The sequence below is a fragment of the Typopeltis vanoorti genome, chromosome 7, assembly GCF_054136105.1.
Source record: "Typopeltis vanoorti isolate ZY-2024b chromosome 7, IOZ_Tvanoo_1.0, whole genome shotgun sequence".
Classification (NCBI taxonomy): domain Eukaryota; kingdom Metazoa; phylum Arthropoda; class Arachnida; order Uropygi; family Thelyphonidae; genus Typopeltis; species Typopeltis vanoorti.
Genome location: NC_143555.1, coordinates 137,191,852 through 137,214,454, shown reverse-complemented (window position 1 = coordinate 137,214,454; position 22,603 = coordinate 137,191,852). Strand labels below are relative to the sequence as shown.

Here is a 22,603-nt window from a genome sequence, read left to right as displayed (position 1 = left end):
TCTAATTACCGACTTATCAGTATCTCTGGTGTGGTAGTGAAGATTTTAGAGAAGTTGGTAAGAACTTGCATACAGAAACGAGTAGAAAAACAAGCTGTACTCAAAGAGCAGCATGAGGAAGCTAAAGGAAGATCATGTTTTAGCAATTTGCTCATATTTTATAACAAAGTTATGGCTCTGTCAGATAAAGGGAATGGATACACTATGATGATGTTGGATTTTTCTAAGGCATTTGATAGGATACCACACGAAAGGCTGTTGCATAAACTGGAGAACATGGGATTAGAATATAAACTCTTGACTTGGATCAGGGAATGGTTGACAGACAGATATCAAAAAGTGGTATACAGTAGGTATGAATCTGCCAGATTTAAGGTGACCAGTGGTGTACCTCAGGGTTCAGTCAATGGGATTTTATTGTTCAGTATATAAATTAATGACATCAGGCAGGGTCTAACAGTTGATGTGCAATTGTTTCCAATGATGCAAAGATAGGCAGGGCAATCAAGGATGCTACTGATATTCAACACTTACAAAATGATTTAAATAGGCTTGAAATTTGGGCAAATGAAAATGGCTGTCGACTCAATGTTAGTAAGTGTAAATTTATGCACTTTGGCTTGATTAGAGTTCCAGCGGCATATCATATTAGCGGGGTTATGCTACAAGAAACTGTAGAGGCAAGGGATCTTGGTGTATTGGTGGATAGAAATTTAAAATTCAAAGGTCACATAGCAAAGGTTGCAAATACAACTTAGAGGATAATTGCGATATTAAAGCAACCTTGACATCTAAGGGTAAGGAAGTCATTTTGCCTCTTTATAAGGCTTTGATAAGACCACACCTGAATTATTGTACACAGATTTGGTCTCCCAGATTCCAAGGGAATAAAGAAGCTGTGGAAAGGGTGCAAATAAAAGTTACAAAGATTATATCCAGATTATGGGATTTAGATTCTAAGGACAGATTGTGAGTGTTTGGATTACAGACTCTGGTTAACAGGAGAAAGAGGGGGGGTGATATGATAGAAGTCTATAAACTTTTGAATGGATGTTATAGGATATTGTCTGATGAAATCTTTCATTATATGAAAGGTGGGGAGAGAACACGTTGCATCCATGGAAGTTAAGTTCGTTCACAGTCAAGAAAGGGGTAAGAGCTAGGTTTTTCTCCCAGAGAGAGCAATGAGTGAGTGGAATAATTTGCCCTTAGGGGTGTAGTGAGTGCATGTAGTGTGAATGAATTTAAGGGAAATATGATAGCTGGTTTGGGTGATTTATAGACTCCCTGGAGGTCTCAGATAATAATAACAATAAAAGGCCAACATACGGTCTCTTGGGCGGCAGCCATGTTCTTTTTTGTAGTGCAAGTTAAGGCAACTCCGATGTCTAGGACTTTATTCTCATATGCTCTCGGATCAAATTTTATGAAACCCATAAATTTCTACAAACATTTGGCTTTGAAATAATGTTGGATCTTTAATGTCCACTTTCATATGTAAAAGAACTGCGTATATCCCCCCCCCCCAAATCTTCCATATATCATTAATGTACAAATAAGAGTAGCAGTCCTGGTATAGAGCCCTGGGGCTCTCTCCTAGTCACCCTCATCAACTTGATTCCACTCCACCATACACCATCCTGTGATGTCTGTCTGCTATCATCCATGTCACCAACCTCATATCCATTCCTGTTTACTCCACTTATGTAATAATTTTCATGCAGAGTCCAGCAGTATCATAGTGTAGCAATTTCCTTTATCCAATTTTGCTGTCACTGTATTATGGTAATATCTTGTGGGGGTGGGGGAGGACAGAGACTTGGGAACAATGTGAGATTAGGACATTTGGCAAGACACCACTGATAGAAGTAAGCCCAGTGTGTAGGATATTTTACCAATTATCAACACCATTACACTTAAAAAAAAATAATAAAATAAAATAAAATTAAAAAAAAAATTAAAAAAATCACAAAATTACAAATTTAACTGGGGGGGGGGGGGTCTCAATTATGCGGAAAACTGTCTGAAGATACCATTTCGCAGGCTATTTGGATGGTGAAAATTTTACTATATATATATATATATATATCAACTCAAAATAAGAAAACACTACTTGTGATGTATTTTCTATTCCATGAAAACATTTCACATGGAGAAATTCATTTCATTGGATAGAAGACTCGAGAAATAAGAAAAGCCTCATTGGCTATGCCATTGTTGATAGTGATATCATCATGTTTGTTCAGGATACAAGAGTGTACAGAAGATTTGAAATGGGAAGTGACCCTTGAGTCTCAGTGGCAAACTCTGAAGAAGACATTGATTAATTCAGCTAGGTAAGTATGTGGTAAAGTTATCTGCAATGATAGAAAAATAAGAACACCATGGTGGACACAAGAAGTTAAAGCAGTCCTGCAAAAGAAGAAAGCATACCAAAAATTTGTACTAAATAAGTCAGCAGATTGGCAAAAAGTCAGTGGAAGACTTGGGTATGGAAAATAAATGTCAGCTCTTATAAGTACCTATCTATAAAAAAAAAGGGAATAAAGCTGAATGTGAGAATTACAGAGGAATTTCTCTACTAAGTGTTCCAGATAAGATTTCTGCAAGCATAGTGGAAGAGAAGTTGAGAAAGATTGTGGAAGAGAAACTTGGAGAAGAACAAGCTAGGTTCAGGTCAAATAGAGGCTGTCAAGATCAGATTTTCATTTTAAGACAAATAGTTGAGAAATCATGGGAATATGACATGGATCTTTGTACATCTGGAAAAAGGCATATGACAAGGTGCCCAGAGAAAAGCTTTTGAAAACACTACAATTATATGGGGTGAATGGATCATTACACAGAGCAATATATAGTCTAAGGCAGCCAGCAGTTAGAATTGAAGGAAATACAGGAAGATGGTTTGATGTAAATTCTGGGGATGCACATCATCTCCACTCTTATTCATCGTCTATATGGATTATGAAAGAAAGTGGCATTAGGCCTGATATTAGTATTGCTTTATTGCTTAGCTCTTTGCTTTATGCAGATGATATTGTACTCTTAAACATATCAAGTACAAGTGTCCAGGATTCTCTAAATTATATAACAGCTGTAACAAATTTGGAATGAAAATCAGCAGTAAAAATACCAAAACTATGAAAATAGGCAGTAGCATAAAATACTTCAGCTACATTCTGAATGGAGATCCTATAGAACAAGTAAAATATTTCAGCTATTTAGGCACAATTTTTAGTGAAGATGGCAGGTTAAATCTGAAAATAGACAACTAATCAAAGCTGGCATGGTGGGTAGCCAGCTGTATAAATTTATATGGAATAAGATAGGGAAATTAGCCCAAAACACCAAACTGGCAATATACAGGACGGTGTTCAAACTAGTTGTAAGTTGTAGATCTGAGAATTGGGTTAGAAATAAAGCACTCAATCATTCACTAGAGACCACAGAAATAAGGATTCTGAGAAAATTATGGGAGTGAACCAATGGCATCAGTTGAGAGTCATATTAAAAATAAAGATATTAGAAAGGAACTTGATATTATTTGCATTCAAGAACGTGTCAGCAGAGCTAATCTAAGGTGGTATGGCCATTAAATTGATTGCTTGAAGAAAGGTTAGCAAAACAGGTGTTTGATGTCAAAATGCCAGGAAAGAGACCTGTGGAAGACCAAGCTGTAGTTGGATCGATTCAGTCAGAAGTGACTTGGAAGCACAAAATTTTAGATATGGCAATATTGGAGTGATCACAAGTAATAGTTAATTTGGAGGAAAATTGTGGATAGGAGATTAATAATAATGTAAACTTAATCATGTAGTGCTGTCATAGTAACCTAAACACCCTTTGTGGGTATATATCAGGAAATTGATGATGATGACGATGAAAACATTTCATACATATTAGTTTTAAATGAAAATGCTAATGAAAATGAAAATGCTGGTGTGCCGATACATTGATAAATGTGTAAAAATAGACCTGCCTGATGTAGAAGGTACATGATCAAGGAAACTCCTACTAGACAAGCAATATGTGCAAAAATGAATGTGTGAATGCAATAAAACTTAGCCCAATCAACCATTTGCAGATGAGCTGTGTGCTGGCTGCATAAAAGATCTTCGTATGTAATGAGAAATTATTTTCAGCGAAACATGTTATGATTTGGTAAAAAATACGACTTCCAGGTTATTTGCTCCATCACAAGCCAAAGGTAATGGTGTGATTACCTTTGGCTTGTGATGTAGTTGTTCTTAACACATGATATAGTTGTTCTCCCATTGTTCTTAACACAACTTGACATAAATGCTACTTTAACGTAGCATTTATGTCAAGTCTAGTTCTATAGCAAATGACTGATTAACAGAGAAATTTCTTCATTTACCATATCAATGTGATATTTGACATGAATGTATTTACACTCCATTTATACATTGCTTTTGGATGTAAGTATATGTACCTAAACATTAGTTGGTAGCCATTGTTTACTGGTGTGTAATTAAAAAATAATTTTTTTTTTAAATGCCAGTTTCAGTTTCACAACAACAGTAATTACCAAGGGGAGCAAGTGTTAATAATTGATGATGGCTGTCAGCCTCCAGTAGAACTGATGTCACAAGACCGGAATGAAATAGCCGCAACATTTATTCATTTTCTTTTGAAAAATATTGGTAAGAATTTTTAATTCATTAATTAAATATCTTTTGATTGTGTGCAGTCTGTAATTGAATTCTATGAAGTGAATTAATATTTCAAGTAACTTCATTATATATAGTGAATTATGTGATATCTGGTATCCTCAGTTCTGGAGCAGGGTCATATGTTTGAAAAATGCCTCTGCAGCAGTTGGAAGAACAATGAGACACCCTTTGATTAGAAAAGAACTGAATTTAATTCTTGTCATGATGAGAGAAATCTTTATATGAACTTTTTCAATCTTGCTTGTCCAATTATTTGCCTTTTGATTTCTGATTTACATGTTATGGATCCTCTAGCCTTCTTGGCAAACCAAGCTTGTGCATTGCCAGTCTGGTTGAATGAATAGTTAGTATATCAACTCTCCAACTAACATTTGTTGTTGTTCATAGAATCACCAGGAGTCTTTTTTGACTCCTGGTGATTCTATGAACATATATTCTCCATTCAGATCTGTCCCTGGCCATATCTTTCAGAATTTCCAAGCGCATTCCAGTTGCTTCTTTAACTCCATCCACCCATCTAATTCTCGGTCTTTCTCTTCTCCTGCTTCCATCAACTTTAGCAAGCATCGTCATCTTTTCCAGACTGTCATTTGCTCACATAATATGTCCAAAGTATGACAATTTTTGCTTGATGATCATAGCTTCGAGGGAGCAATCTGGCTTTATTCTGTCTATCACTGATTTATTGGTTTGCTTTGCAGTCCATGGTATTCTTAATAAGCATTTCCAAACCCGTAATTCAAATGCATCTGTCTTCCTCCTTTCACTCTTTCTCTGGTTCCAACTTTCACATCCATACAGTACCACAGGGAATACCATTGCTTTCATGATTCTGATTTTTGTTGCAACGCTAATATCTTTAAAGATCTTGCTTAAATTTGTCATTGCTTTCTTTCCGAGTAATCTTCTAACCAGTACAATAACCATCTTGATCAATTCGGGATCCTAGGAGCACAAAATTTTAACTGCTTCCATTTTCTCCCCATCTACTTCAAAATCATTAAGTTCACATGTTGCCATAACGTTTGTCTTTTTAAGGTTAAGTTTAAGACTATATTTAGCATTTTCTTCTTTAACTTTCATAATAAGTTCCTCCAGATCTTTTTTCATTCTGCTAGCAAGGTGGTATCATCTGCATACCATCATCATCATCATCAAATTACTGCCATATACCCACAAGGGGTGTACAGGATATGATAGTACTACATGAAAAAATTATATCATTACTAACTTCCTATCTACAATTTTCCTCCAAATCAGTCTGTTACTTGTCAAGACTCAAACATTATCAGATCTTATATTTCTATCGTCTAAGGCACTTTGTACCGTATCAGTCCACCTATATCTTGGTCTTCCTCTGGGTCGTTTTGCTGCCAACCTGGCAGAGAACACTTGTTTTGCTAATCTTTCCTCGCCCATTCTGTTTAGGTGACCCTACCACCTGAGATTAGCTCTGCAAACGCATTCCTGATACAGACAATGTCAAGTTCTTTCCTAATATCCTCATTTTTAATATGATATTGCCATTGATGCCATCTGTTCACGCCTATAATCTTTCTCAGGACTCTCATATCGGCGGTCTCTAGTCTTTGGTCAAGTGTTTTACTTCTGACACAGCTCTCAGATCCATAAGTCAAAACTGGTTTCAACACTGTCTTGTATACAGCTAATTTAGTGTTCTGAATAATTTCTCTCTTATTCCATATGAATTTATTCAGCTGACTTCCTACCATACCAGCTTTGTTGATTCTGTTGTCAATTTCCATATTTAATTTACCATCTTCACTAAAAATCGTGCCTAAGTAGCTGAAATGTTTTACTTGTTCCACAGATTCTCCATTTACAACACAGTTGACATTTTCAATAATTCTGCCTATTTTCATTGTCTTTGTCTTTTTATTGCTGACCTTCATACCATATCTATTACAACAGCTATTCAATTTAGTCAGAGAATCTTGCAGACTTGTAGCGGATTTATTTAGAAGTATAACATCTTTTGCATAAAGCAAAGAGCTAACATTAACATCTCCAATTTTGATATCATGTTTAATACAACTTTCCTTCATAATGTGATATAGATAATGAATAACAGAGGGGATAATGTACATCCTTGTCTCACACCAGATTCAACATTAAACCATCTTCCTGTACTTCCTTCAATTCTAACTGCTGACTTACAACTCAAATAAAGACTAAGTATTGCTTGATATAATGCCCCATTAACACCATATAACTGCAGCGTATTGAATAGCTTCTCTCTTGGCACCTTATCATATGCCTTTTCCAAATCGACAAAACTTAAATACAGATCTTTGTTATATTCCCATGCTTTCTTGACTATTTGTCGTAAAGTGAAGATCTGATCCTGACAGCCTCTGTTTGGCCTGAATCCAGCTTGTTCTTCACCAAGCTTTTCTTCCACAATTCTTCTCAACCGTTTCTCAAGTATACTTGCATAGATTTTGCCAGGACTACTCAGTAGGGAAATACCTCTGTAATTCTCACATTCCGTTTTATTTTCCTTTTTGTATATGGGTACTATGAGAGCTCTACTCCAATCATCGGGAATTCGTCCCTCTGTCCAGGCTTTCTGAACTATGCGGTGCAACCACTGTAAGACTCTTATACCACCATACCTCAGCATTTCTGGTCGAATATCATCTACTCCTGTTACCTTTCCACATTTCAAGCCTTTGATGGCTTTTTCTACTTCAAGTATGGATATGTATTCCTGCCTGCATGCCTGGTCAGTGTTTTTTACCACTGTGCTGTCATCACTGCTTGTTTCGTTTAGCAGTTTTTCGAAGTAATTACTCCATACTTCAAGGATATCTTTTTCTCCCATTTTCATATCACCTTTATCATCTCTAACTCCTTTTACAGCACTCTTTCCTACATTCCTAAGCTTCTTCAACAACCTCCAGAATATTTTGCCACCTTCTTGATATTTATTTTCTATATTCTTGCCAAAGTCCTCCCATGACTTTTGTTTAGCTAGTTTTACACAGTGTTTAGTATTCTTGCTTTTGTCTCTATATTCTCTAAGAGCACAAGCTGACTTATTTGACAGGAACTTTTGATATGCTTTCTTCTTTTCCTTCACTGCCTCTTTAACTTCCTGTGTCCACCAGGGAGTTCTGATTTTTTTATCCTTGCAGACAACCTCACCACAAGCCTTTCTAGCAGAATCAATCAATGTTTTCTTCAGAGTTTGCCACTCAATCTCCAAGGTTTGATTCCTGTTCTCAAACTCTTTCATTTTTTCTTCAATAATCTTTGTGTATTTTAGTCTACAGTTCACATCTGAGAGCTGCTCAACTTTTATTCTCTTTAAAACTTTCTTACATGTCATTCTTTTCAATATGAAATTCAATTTTATCCTGCTCAAGACTAAATAGTGATCACTTCCAATTTCAAATCCTCTGTACACTCTGGTGTCCTGCACCAGGGAGAAAACATCACTATCAACAATAACATAGTCAATGAGACTTTTCTTATTCCTAGCGTCTTCTCTCCATGTGAATTTGTGCACATTTTTATGTTGGAACATGGTGTTAGTAATAACCAGTCCATGTCCTGAGTAGAAATCCAACAGATATTTGCCATTATTATTAGCTTTGCTCTTTTCTCCAAATTTTCCCAAAATATTTTTGTATGTCTCACAATCATTTCCTACTCTGCTATTTAGATCCCCAACAAGTACCCACTTTTCCTTTTTCATTGTGTCAGTTGCTTTTTCTAAAGCATCAAAAAATTCCTCCACTTCTACCTTAGTAGAATCTTCTGTGGGACCATAGGCACAAATAAGTCTCATTGTCCAGTTCCCTATTCTCATGTTTGCCCACATTACTCTACTTGAGACTGACTGCCATTCAAGAAGATTAACCTCGTATTTTGTGTTGAATACTATGGCTACTCCTTCTTTTCCTTGATTGTCATTGCCTGAATATAACATTTTGTATTTATTGCTCAGAAAGATCTCACCAGTTTTGGTCTTTTTTGTTTCCGTCACCCCTATTATGTCGATCTGGTACTTATCTAATTCCTCAGCTAACTCCATTTCTTTGCCATTCAGGCTTCTTACGTTGATAGTACTGATCTTTAACTCTGGTGATGTTGAGTTGGAGTTTGTTTTCAGATTTGTTCCAGTAGTTGACTTTTCGCTGTTCGCCCTGGTTCCCTGGCGAAAACAGTGGGGGCCTTGTTTAACCGGGTGACGCCCCAGCCGGCATGAAATTTTGTAATGTTGTACCATCATTCTATATTTTGGTTTAACCAATAAGAATACAATTTGGTTGGCTAAATCCCAAATTGCCAGCCCATACTCGTCCGTTCAGTATCCAAGTAGATATCCAACAGGGTGCACCATGAGAAGGTGAGGATTGGACATTAGGTCAGAAGCCCTGGTCGGTTCTCCGCATTCCTTTAAAGGCTATGTGGAGGTCTCCTCTCAGTTATACAGCTTTGACCCTTAAGCACCCCCATCTGCATTCCTCAAATTATTAATATTTCTTCCACCAATTTTAATTCCAACTGAAGACTCCTCCAGCCCTCCCATTCTTAAAATGTATTCGCTGTACAAGTTAAACAGGTGCAGAGAGATAAAATGCATCCTTGTTGCACTCCTTTACCTATTGTGAAATACCCAGTTTCTCCAAGATCTGTTCAGACAGTAGCTTCTTGTTCATAATAAAGATTTCTCAGAAGGAAAATGAAATGCTCTGGTACTCCCATTGTTCTTAACACATTCCACAGTTTCACATGACCTGCAGAGTCAAAGCCTTGCTATAGTCAAGGAAACAAAGGTAGACATTCTTTTGATATTCCTGTGCTCTAACTAACATAGTGTATAATAAATTTTGTTTAATCCTATATCCAAGTGTAAGCAAACACAGTTTGCACCTAAAGTATCTTCAGGACTAAGGCAACTTGTGGTAAAGGTGGACTAGGCACTCATCACTTCTCTTAGTATCTCCCATAATGCAAGACACATCTCCTTGCGGACATGTATAATGCTATGCATTATGGGTTAACCTTTATTGAGGTCTCATCAGTGGGAGCCAGACCCAGAGGTGGTGATACTAAGGTGGAAGTAATGGAGAAGTCATATTTACCTATACGAGTTGCCAAAAGGTGTCTCACCTTCTTATTGAATTACTCTGGATTAGAGAAAGATGTTGGAAGTTTTTTTTTTTCACTTGGTTAGACTATGATAAATTTAGTTTAATCCTTTATCCAAGTGTAAGCAAACACAGTTTGCACCTGAAGTATCTTCAGGACCGAGGCAACTCGTGGTAAAGATGGACTTCCAACAACTAACATAGTGCAAGGTTGAATGCTCCATGGGCATGAATATATGTGGTTGTTTTAAAATGAGAAATAGTCTTCATTGTCCAGTGTGAAACCACTGGCCCTTATTGGATGCTGAAGTGGCATGAAAAAAGTTTCATATTTGGTTTCTAGAGGAAGGTGTTCAGATTATGTAAAAAAAAAAAAAAACTCAAGAAGTTAAATATCCCATTCTGGCTGTTTCAACAATGACTAACATGTATTCAAATCACTGTAAAAACCAGTGAAGATATAATATGGACATAAGTAGAGGAGTTTATCAAGGATGACCATTATCACCATGATATTGATAAAATAGTAAAAGCCCTAGAAGGAAAATATAAAACTAGTATTTTAACTGGATCACAGAACTACAGTTAATACCTCTTGTTTGTAGATGAGTAAATAAACATGACAAGAAATGAAGATGAGCTCCATGGCTGTTTTCTTTTAAATTACTTAAAAGAACCAATTTCAGTTTGGAGCAAAATTATGATGGCAAATAAAATATTAGAACAAATCAGCTAATTCAGATATCCTGAATGCTCTATATAGTATATAAAAGAAGCTCATTAATATCAAAATTTCAAATTAAAAATTATAGGGATGACCAATAATATTTTCAAATCTAACCAAGTTTGAAAGCATACAAGGATAAGAGTTTATAAATTTCTGTCAAAGATTTACTGTACTATATGAAAATGAAATATTCACCATAAAAATTACTAGAGGCAAAAAGGAAATAACAGAGAAATGAATTTATAGATAGAACAGAACATATACTGCCTTTCAGAATATGTGAAGCACTTTGAATCATCTCATTAATAGATAAAATCTCCAAAAAAAAAAAAATATTACCCTTCCAGAGGATGTAAAAGTCAAAGATTCCAAGGAAGAAATGATGGAATGAAATTAGAATAGGACAAAAACACCTTTCTCTAAAATCCCTGGAAGGATGGTGATGATGATATAAAATAAAAATTAAATGTAGATTACTTGTATTCCATTTTTTTAATGATACTCCCTCCCCAGTAAGTCAGTAGGTTCTATAAAGTGATTAGTGGTGCTGTATCACGTTTGGAGAGCATTTCCTTTGTGTGAGAACCATTCGAAAAAGGAAAGCCAAATAATAATAACAACAACAAAAACATTTGTTGTTGTTGCAGTTTTCTATCAATTTATTTTCTTTAAAGATAAGCCTTATAAACTTAAGGAGCTATACCAACTCATCTAGAGCAGGCTTTTACAAACATATTCATGCCCATTGTAAAAAATATAGTCCAAAAGTCCAAACACAGCAATCACTGTTATTTAAATACGTGTGTAGAGGCTTAAGTGCTGTGAGGACATCATGTTGGAAGCTTAATGGATTTTTTACAACACTCAAAAAGAATTAAAATAGACTTTAATACTTCCTATATTTCGTCCTAGTCACTAGGCCATCTACGGGGATTACAAAAAAATTAATGTAACATATGCACAAATAACAAACAATACTAAGCCCACCCACGTGGGTGACACTAAAGTCCTATCTAGGTAGAGCCCCCTCTAAGGGCAGTAGTAGGTGGCCTGGAATGTAAAGTGGGAACTCTGGTGATGAGTGTTTCCCAAATCTTCGGAAGCTTAATGCACCCATATTTATTGAGATTTGGTTGGTTTTTGAGAGCTGCTGCTGCTTCTAAGAAAAGTCTCTCTTTCTTGAATTTGCTGTGGTGGAGCATGGTGGTTTTCTTCCATGATACTCTGTGGGTGGTGTCCAAAACATGGTCAGCCAAGCCTGAATGGCCATAGTTGTGTTTGAAGATGTAAGACTTGTGTTCCTCTAGACGGATGGATGCTGATCTGCCTATCTGTCCAAAGTACGCCAGCTTACAGGAACAGGGTACTTTGTAAACTCCAGGCAGAGAGAGAGGAGGGAGCTGATCTTTCGTGAACGGATAAGGGTAGCCAGTTTGCGGTGGGGCTTATATGCTGTGTGTAGATTGTATTGTTTTAGTATCTTGACTATTTTTTCAGATGTGCCACAGATGTAGGGTATGGTGATGGCATTTTTAAAATCTTGTTGACGAGAAGGAAGGGGAATGGGGGAGGAGTTGATTATTTTTTTGATACTGTGATCGCTGTAGCCATTGGAGAGGAAAGTGCTGTGTATGTGGTTAAGCTCATTAGTGAGGGCGGTTCCACTGGAACAAAGATTGTGGGCTCTCTTGGTAAGAGTTTTAATAATGCCATATTGTTGAGAGGGGTGGTGGTGGGAGAGTTTGTGAATGTATCTGCCTGTGTGTGTGAGTTTTCTGTATACGGTGAAGGTAAGTGTATCATTAGGCAGGCGTGTGACTAAGGTGTCTAGGAAGGGTAAACAATTGTTCTTTTCCTTTTCCTTAGTGAACTGGATTCTTGGATGTAGACTATTGAGATGACTGAGGAAGGAGTCTAACGTGTCTGGGCCATGAGGCCAAATAGAGAACACATCATCTACATATCTTAGCCAGATAGAAGGTTTGAGTGGGGCTGAGTCTATGGCTCATTTTTCGAAATCTTCCATATAGAAATTGGCAAGGGGGGGGGTGAGAGGGGGGAACCCATGGCAGTTCCCTCTATCTGCTTGTAGATTTTGTTGTTCCACGAGAAATATCCAGAGTTAATGGCAAAGGAAAAGAAATCTAAGATGTCAGAGGGAAAAACGTTTTCTAAGAGAGATAAGGTGTCAATTAAGGAAATATTGGTAAACAAAGAGGAGATATCAAAGCTTACCAATATGTCTGTCTTCTTCAAGGTTAAATTTTCTGTGAGGGCTTTAAAGTGGGTCGAGTTTTTTATATAGGAAGGGGACTTTCCAGTGAGGGGGATCAGAGAGTTGGCCAGCTGTTTAGATAGTCTCTAGCAAGGTGCATTGGTAGCATCTACTATAGGCCTGAGTGGGGAATTGGGTTTGTGGATTTTTGGTAAACCGTATATTCAGGGGGGAACGGGAGCGGAAAGGTTTAAGTTTTTTTGTGACATCTGGGGGCCAGGAAGATACTTTTTTGAGTAAAATTTTAAGTTTCTTAACTTGTGTTTTTGTGGGGTCGTGTTCTAGCGGGATGTAGGTAGTGCGATCGCGGAGGATAATGTTCATTTTACGCTTATATTCACCGGTATTAAGAACGACTGTGGCATTTAAATAACACTGTTATTTAAATTCTGGTATTTTGGTTTGCATGTTGATCGTTACTCATAATGGTAGTAATAATAATACTATCATTACTCATAATGGTAGATTTAGGAATAAATCTACCATTATGAGTAATGATAACAGGATGACAATGTAGATGATATAATAACTAAAATTTAATTTCTATTTCCTGTGCTTCACCAAAGTCTAATTGGCATTATCAGTGAACAATACACAAATAAAGATAATTGTATGCAGGCACTACTTGGAATCTGCCTCTGCCCTAAAAAACAATCCTGACCTCAATAAATTAGGATGCATAATATCTTCCAAATCTAGGAAATTCTAATTCTTCTCAGACCATCAGCAGCAAGAATGCCCATTCAAGCCTATCTAGTGAGCTTGACTGGACATTCCTGGCTGATAAGGTAAGACTTGCAAATAAGATTAACTGGCATATTGTAGTATTACAATTTAGGACTTTAGCTCTTGCCTTTTTTCTTCATATTAGTTTCTTTTACTTGCATAGTGATTGTGTGCATGTATCTTTACTTGTGTATATTGTTCATCATGATGCTGACCTTGGCAAAATATAGGCAATGAGAATTAAATTATTTTAGATATTATTATACTAAAACCATGCTTTGTAATTGTACATTCAGTTAACTAGCCAGCAAAATCAACTTTCTGATATGTTAGGGGAACTGAGAATTTTAGGAATAACATGACAACACAGATAATATGTCTAAAATAAAATAAATGCTGACCTTGGCAAAATATAGGCAATGAGAATTAAATTATTTTAGATATTATCTGGGTTAACATGTCAAAGAACTCCTAAAACCATGCTTTGTAATTGTACATCCAGTTAACTAGCCAGCAAACTCAACTTTCTGATATGTTAGGGGAACTGAGAATTTTAGGAATAACATGACAACACAGATAATATGTCTAAAATAAATTAATTACTAATGCCTATATTTTGCAAAGTCATCATTGACTGATTTCTGAGGTTCTAGTTTTCAGGAATGGATAAATAGCAGATTATTGTATTAAGGAGTAAAATTTCACTGTTTGACCGTGTGAAGCTGAGCAGATTAACAAATTATTACGATTGTTAAGATTCTTTACAGGATTATTTTAAAAAGTTGGAGAGAATACATATAGAAGTAAAAATTAAAATTATCAAATGTAAATATATGCTATATGTAAGAAGATAAAATTAGATGGAAAGTTTTAGAGAAACTTAATGAATATAAGAATTTGGGTATGTTTCAGTTTGTCTTATTGATCGTATTACAACTAGCAAAGTCCAGAGAATTAATATTTTTTATATGAATAAAACATAAAACATGATAAATCAATCATATATTAGTACAGTAGATGGATTAATTAGATAATCCATAACTTTAGAGAGCAAAAATGGAGCTATATCAATCTATTCTATCCTACAGTAAGCAGGTTAGTAGTTTAACACCATTTAATAACAATCATCTGATATGCTTCACTTATAGCAGGAAGGAAGTTATGATATCCTCATATACTAGATTTGAGATTCAGTGATAACAGATGGTCCATTTGTTAGATACCTACTTAGTAGTGTGTTGGCCACCATGATCCTTTAGAATAGCCTCAGTGCACTGGGCATCAATTTTAAAGGTTTTAGAAATACTCCACACATCTCACCTGTAGTGGATATAATAAATTCCTGCAGTTTTCTATCAATTTGTTAGCAGATCTCTGTTATCATGAAGATCTTTTTTTTTTTTTTTTTTGTCACATGGCAATGCTCAGAGGGATTGAGATTCAGTGATTGAGGAGAACACTCCATCAGGTAAAATCATTCTTGTGTTTCTGTAACCATTCCTGAATGACACATGGTATATGGTATGGTGCATTATTTTGCTTGAACTATCCATCATATATATGAAAAGTTGTAACCACAAATAGTATAATTGACTGGCAATGCTGTTTGGGTAGGTTGGGCCATTTAGCATTTTATGGACTGGGGTCAAGAGCCTAAATAGTGTAAGGAGAGTATACCCTAGACTAAGGCTGTCCAACCTTAGGTAATCCGAGGGCCACATTAAAAAAAAAAAAAAAAGAGATTTATCCGAGGGCCGCATCACAGTGCATTCTAGTAATTTGGTGAGTAGCAGCGAACAACCTCGATAGTTGAACAAACGAACACCACTAATCGTGTGCTCACGTTCCCATTGAGTGCCCGGAACATGCGCGTTGGAACAAAATAGTGTAAGAACACTTCTTTGACTCATCTAATATTTGAAAAACACATGGGTATATAGTGATGTAAAAACACTAAATAAAATTACCAACATCGAGATTATCAATTAGTGATAAAATTAAAATATCTAATGTGCATTCGATTCAAATTGTTTTTAATTTTTCTCTTGTGAAAATCAAAACCCACAGCTGGGCCACACAAAATCACACTGCTAGCCGCATGCGGCCCAGGTGCCATGTTTTGGACAGCCCTAACCTAGACCATGATTCAGCTGCTATCACCTTGCTTTGTTGGTGACCAAATGATGAATCCACAGCTTCATGTGGTTGCTGTTGTTATCAAACTGTCGTCCATCTATATGAAATAATGGAAACCATTATTCATTACTCCATGCAACCTGGAGGGACCAGGGGTTTGAGAATATTGGATCTGGTAATAGCATCAGAAGATCTATCTACAACTACAGTAGCAACCTTACCTCTGATCGGGAAAAGTGACCATGCAGTCTTGTGCATAAATTCACATGAAGAAAAGATATAAGAAATAAGAAGTCTCATTTGACTATGTTATTGTTAATAAAGATATCTTCACACTGGTTTTTAAGGACACAAGAGCATACAGAGAATTTGAAATTATTATTACGTGAGACCTCCAGGGAGTCAGAGACTCATTATGGTGTGTGTAGTATGTGGCCTCGCTCATAATATGAGGGAGGCCACATACTATACACACACACACACACCAGCTATCATACTTATTCTTGAATTCCTTCACACTGCTTGAACACACCACATCCAATGACAATCCATTCCAATTGTGCACCACCCTATGAGAGAAAAATCTAGCCCTCACCCCTTCCCGGCCTTCATTCTCAGCTTCCAAGGATGCCCTCTTGTCCTTTCCCTACCTTCCATCCCTCCATAAATTGAAAAATTCCATTAATTGAAATCCTGTATGGCCCTTTCAGAAGTTTGTAAGTCTCATTCATATCACCCATCTTTCTCCTATTTCCTAGTATCTGCAGTCTACAAATTCTCAATCTGTCTTTATAATCAGTATTCCACAATCATGATATCATTTTTAACACTCTCCTTTGTACTCTATCCAATATAATCAGAATCACAACGGAAACTAGGAGACCAGACCTGTGCACAATAGTTCAAGTGAGGTCTTATCAAGGTCTTGTAAACAGGCAAAATGACATCCTTATCTTTACATGTGAACTTTCATTTCAGCATTGCAATTATCTTTTGAGTTGTATTTGCAATCTTTGCCACATGGCCCCTAAACTTCAACTTCATATCTACTAACACTCCAAGATCTCTAATCTCATCAGTTTCTTCTAGCATAATCCCACCAAAATAATACAACATTGGATATCTAATCATGCCAAAGTGAATGAATTTACATTTACTGACATCCATTTTCCTATGCCCAGAATTCCAGCCTATTCAAATCATTCTGCAGGTACTGCATATCAGCAGCATTCCTGATTACCCTACCTATCTTTGCATCATCAGCAAATAGCTGTATGTCACTTGTCAAATCCTTCCCAATATCATTAATGTACATATTGAATAACAGTGGACTAAGCACTGATCCTTGTGGTACACCACTTGTTACCTTAAATCTTGCAGACTCACATCCCCCGTATACCACTTTTTGATATCTTTCAGTCAGCCATCCTCTTATCCATGCTAATATTCTATAAATCAACACATTTTCTCCAATTTATGCAACAGTTTACCATGCTATTTTCTATCAAAAGTCTTAGCAAAATCCAAAAGTATCATGGTGTATTCACTTCCCTTGTCTAGTTGAATGGTAACATTGTTATAGAATGTGAGCAAGTTGCTAAAACATGACCTTCCCTTAGTAAACTCATGTTGTTCATTGCAAAGTAGAAGTTCACTGTCAACCCATTTCTGAATGCGAGCCCTAACCAATTTTTCCAAAATCTTCACCAGCACTCATGAGATACTAATTGGTTGATAGTTGGATACATCGGTCTTTGCACCACTTTGTGCAGTGGAATTATCCCATAGATTCCTTCCATTCCTGTGGAATCTTCCCTGTTCTGAGACTCATATTAAACAGCCTGGTCAAAGGAATGGCGAGTTCAGCTGAACACTCTTTTAGCACTCTTGCTGAATTCTTATTCAATTTGTGCAACAGCTCTAATACCTCATCCTCATACACCTGTGTTTCTTCATCTAGTGAAGAGGTAACAGTGAGCTCAATGTTGCGTACACCAGGTTGATAGCTTTTAACAAAATGGTCACTCATTAACTGAATAACCTCTTCTGCATCTGTAACCCTCACATCATCAGGATTTAGAAGAGTTATTCTTTCATATTCATTCTTTCTTTTACTTTCAGCATATCGATAAAATTCTTTAGCACACAGAGCCAATTTCTTTTCATACTCAGAGTTTGTTTTCCATACAACAGTTGTGACTATTCTAGCCTTCAGTTTATAATGTTCATAACAGATGTCATTCTTATGCACACGATATTCCTTCACATCATCCTTTTCTTACGAATCTCTTGCTTAATAAGATTACATATCCATTTGACTCCTACTCTATTTATTCTTCGAACTCTCGGACACATTCTGATATCGCATCATGCACTGTCGATATTCTTTCAATCCAGCAACCGATCCCATTCCACTGAACCCAGTATACTTCTCAGTTGGTCATAATTTCCTGCTTTGTAGTTCAGCATGTAACCATTTTTGAATGGATTATTCATAAACTTAGTCACTTCCCAAGTGAGTACTGCATGATCACTCTCACCAACCTGAGGCAGAATAGTTATGTCTTTAACTGAAACGCCCTCTGACACTATAATCAACTCTCTCTAACTCTCTTTGCCCCTGAGTTCCTTCTGTCACATACTGTTTGAGGAAGTTGTCCTGCAACAGCTCAATAAATGCATTTTCATTCTTCTCATGAGCTTTTACAGCTACCCAATCAATATTTGATAATTAAATTCTCCTATTATGATTACTCTTTTCATGCTCATCTTTTCTATTTGGTGATGGATTTCTTCATCACTAGCAACTGATCCATCTGCAGTCTGTCTGACACAGTTGGACAACTTGCAGATCTCTATTCTTCTCTAATGCCTTACACATGTAGACATTTTGCACACATTTGATGGGTCCGATCCAGATGAATACAAACCCAAAATCATTCTCTACTCATCAATGTTTCCATGACAATACCCATTCCCATCATTAACACAGTTGTATAACATTGTCACTCTTACACTCACATTCACACCATTCCTCTCTTTATAATTTAGTTTCCCTGACTCTTTGTGTTAGATCTTATACCAGTTATTAGGTTTTCTAGACTTCTGATACCAAACGCATTCCGGTGTAGGCTGTCCCTCTTATACAAATCCAATCTTCCCTCAAACTCACTCCACACCTTCAAAAACTCGCATCCATTCCTTCTACACAGCCTATGCATCGAATCGTTTGCCATCATAGCAAAGTAAAATACTGACGATTTTCACTTTATCACTCTTCACTCTCACCTCTTCCAAATTGGAAGTGATGATTATTTTGATTATTATTATCTTTGCCTAGGAAATTTTCTAAGAATGTGTCTTGTCACATTCTTAGAAATATAAGAAATCTCATTGTGCGAGACAATCCACACAACACTCTCCTTGAACTCATTGACCAAGAAAGCACTCACAATAGACTTGTTGCTTCCACTTATTGAGAACTGTTGTTAAATACATTCTTAGAAAATTTCCAGGGATCATCCCATGTTCTGCTCACCCCCAATTGGAAAATTCGAAGTGATTATTATTATCATTACTTATCCCATGTTCTGCCTGGCTTCCCAGCCAAGTGCTGAAAAATTTCCTTTGAATCAATCCTATAAAACCCTTTTAGTAACTCAAATGTTTCTATCATACTCCTTTTTTCCATCTGTCAACCAACTTTCAGAACCCACAAAACCTCAATCTATCCCCATAAGGAACATTCCACTGTCCTCACACCGACTAAGTCAGTTACCTCTGGATCCTCTCCAGTATTTTCTTATCCCCGAGAAATCCAGATGACCAGACCTGAGCACAGTGATCCAGATATGGCCATATCAAGGCCTTATAAAGAGGAATGATAATCTCTGCTTGTCAGTGTATGCTTCAATAATATCCTACCTCTCCTAGAACCCATTATCAGATAAAGCACTCAAAACTGACTCTAGCAACCCATCCCACTCATTCACAAATCTCCAAGCAAAAAATCTAGTCCTTGCACTCCTACTTAACCACACCTTTATTCAACTTCCAGGGATGACCCCTTGTTCTGGCCCATCCAGCCAAATGCTGAGACATTTCCCCTGCATCTATCCTATAAAACCCTTTAAGTAAATTAAATGTCTCTGTCATATCCCCTTTTTTCTCCTATCAACCAACTTCTGCAATCCACAGACCATTCCATCTTGGTCACTTACTTTTGAATCCTCTCTACTGCTTTCTCTTCCCTAAGAAACCCAGGGGACCATTGAACACAGTAATCCAGATGTGGACATATCAAGGCCTTATAAAGAGGAATAACAACTTCCTTATCTCTACTTGTAGCCAAGTAATCATACGGGCTACCTTAGCAATATGTCCTCTAAACTTTAACTGTCTGTCTTTCACCCTCCCCCCCCCCCAAATCTCTTGCTTCATCTGTTTCCTGGAGTACACTGCCATCAATGTGATACATAGGTTGTAATCTGTTTCTCCCAAAATGCATAACTTTACATTTATCCACATTAAACTCATACCTTTATTTTTTGTCCATATTGATGAACTGTTTAAATCGTCCTGCAAGCTCTCCACATTGCCTTGTTAACTATTACTCTATCTAATTTCACATAATCAGCAAACAACTGAATATTTCCTTTTGGTTTATTTCCAATATCATATATATACAAATTAAACAGCAATAGTCCCAGCACTGAACCTTGCAGCACACCACTAGTTACCTATTTTTGCCTCCTCCATTCTGTTTCTTCATATACCACTTTCTGATATCTGTCCAGTAGCCACCCTCTTATCCACTTAACCAGTGTTATATCCATCCCCATTTGTTCTAATATGCATAACAGAGTTCGATGTGATATTCTCTCAAATGCCTTTGCAAAATCCAGCAAAATTTTGCAGTGCCATATGACTCTGTGCTTGGACCACTGCTGTTTAATTTGTACGTAAATGATATAGGAAATGATTTGAAGGGAAATATCTATCTGTTTGCTGATGATGCAAAATTGTTTAGCATAATAGTTAAGGTGATGTAAAGAGCTTGGTGATTGATTTATATAGGCTGTCAGTATGGACAAAAGATATTGGATGCTAGTTTAACATGGAGAAATGTGAAGTTATGCATTTTGGGATAAATAGATTACAAGCTGCGTACCACATTGATTGAACTATACTCCAGGAAATTGAAGCTAGGGATTTGGGGATAGTAGATAGAGAGTTGAGGTTTAGAGAGCATATTGCTAAGGTTGATGAGAAAAGAAGGGGTATGATAGAAACATTTGAGTTACTAAAAAGGTTTTATAGGATTAATTCAGAGGAAATTTTTCAGCACTCAGCTGAGAGGTCAGGCAGAATATGGGGTGAATATTGATAATAATAATGAAAATAATAATCACTTCCAATTTCAAATCCTCTGTATACTCTCATGTCCTTAAAACCAGTGTGAAGATATTTTTATTAACAAAAATAGTCAAATGAGACTTCTTATTTGTTATAGCTTTTCTTCATGTTAATTTATGCACATGTTTAATTGGATGGGAAATACAAAGGACTGGACCTTCTTGTCTTATGAATAATGTGAGAGAAGCACAAAACTGTACACGGTGGAAGCTCATGGTAGTCAACCTCCTGGAAGGAAATGACACCTGACAAGAGTTAGTTATGACTAGTTTGTGTCCTAAACAGAAACTCAGTAGGTACTTTTCTCAGAACATTTTAGGATGTTTATTTGTTCTGCTGTTTTAATCTCTAACTTTTTTCATCATCATCTGCACTCTTTAACGACCAAAAAAAATTCATCCACTTCTTCCTTAGTAGAATCTTCTGTGGGTTTGATAGACACAAATATATCTCACTGTGCAATTCCCAGTTTTGATGTTTGTGTATATTGCTCTTGTTTATATTGCCTATCATTCCAGAAGCTTATAGTTGTTTAGTGTTGAATACTATAGCTTTTCCTTATCAGTATTTGCCTGAATATGACATCTTGAAATGATTAGATTTACCTGCTTCTTTGTTTCAGTAAATTAATTATGTCTTTGTTTTGGAGGTCTCCAGGTTCAAAGCTGGATAACTGGAAGAAGACCTCCACATAGACCTTTAACTGAAGTGGAGAACCAAATGCACTAGCCCAGGGGTCGGCAACCTTTTTCTGACTTGCGGACAACATTCAACTTTTATTTTTAATAATCAGGCCGCAAGTATTTAATTAAGAGAAAATAGTGAGCGTAAAAAATACTTAAGTTATAAATTTTTATTATATCACGACGATTATACATTACGACATTCTCGTAATGACGTCTGATATTATATTCTTTCATAACAACACTTTTATGACAAATAAGACAAAGGGGCTTACCCCCATTTTCAATAAAGAAGTACTTGCTATTCCATTCATCATTAAACCTTCTTCCTTCATCTGCAATTTTACGTTTTTTTTTTTTAACCAATTTTTGAAATTATTTTTAACAAATATACATACTCTGAAAATAATAGTTGAATGTATTGAATTATATTAAAAGATGGACCAGGGAATGTGACTGCAAAATTTTGGCGTGACTGCCAAAATCTTGGTTGTCATTGGATGAAGTGGCCTTTGTTATCCCAACTCATGATGACTCACATGGTTGATTCGTGCCAAGTCGCACGCCGATATCACGAAGTATAGATATAAAATTATTTTTAATTTATTCATATTATAAAATGTATTATTTAAATTATTCAACAGGCCACATGCATTGTAAGTATGGTCAACCTTTTATGGGCCACCAAAAATGTACGTTTGGGCTGCTGGTTGCCGACCCCTGCATTAGCCAATCATTTAATCCACACTGTAGTGGTCACTCTGCTGGTGCTTATCAACAACTAGACTGAATGAATGAAAATGGGATGACAGTTTCAGATTTACATG

At 36.4% G+C, this 22,603-nt stretch overlaps 1 protein-coding gene across 4 annotated transcripts in view; it reads left to right on the top strand.

Annotated features, from left to right (window-relative positions):
- Positions 1–22,603, top strand: part of LOC150105111 (apoptosis-resistant E3 ubiquitin protein ligase 1) — a 377,933-nt gene that overhangs the window by 259,722 nt on the left and 95,608 nt on the right. For all 4 annotated transcript variants that reach the window (XM_090395495.1, XM_090395494.1, XM_090395496.1 and 1 more), the window contains one exon: positions 4,523–4,664. In XM_090395495.1, the coding sequence (XP_090251621.1) occupies positions 4,523–4,664 (142 nt within the window). The remainder of the gene's footprint in view (positions 1–4,522; positions 4,665–22,603) is intronic.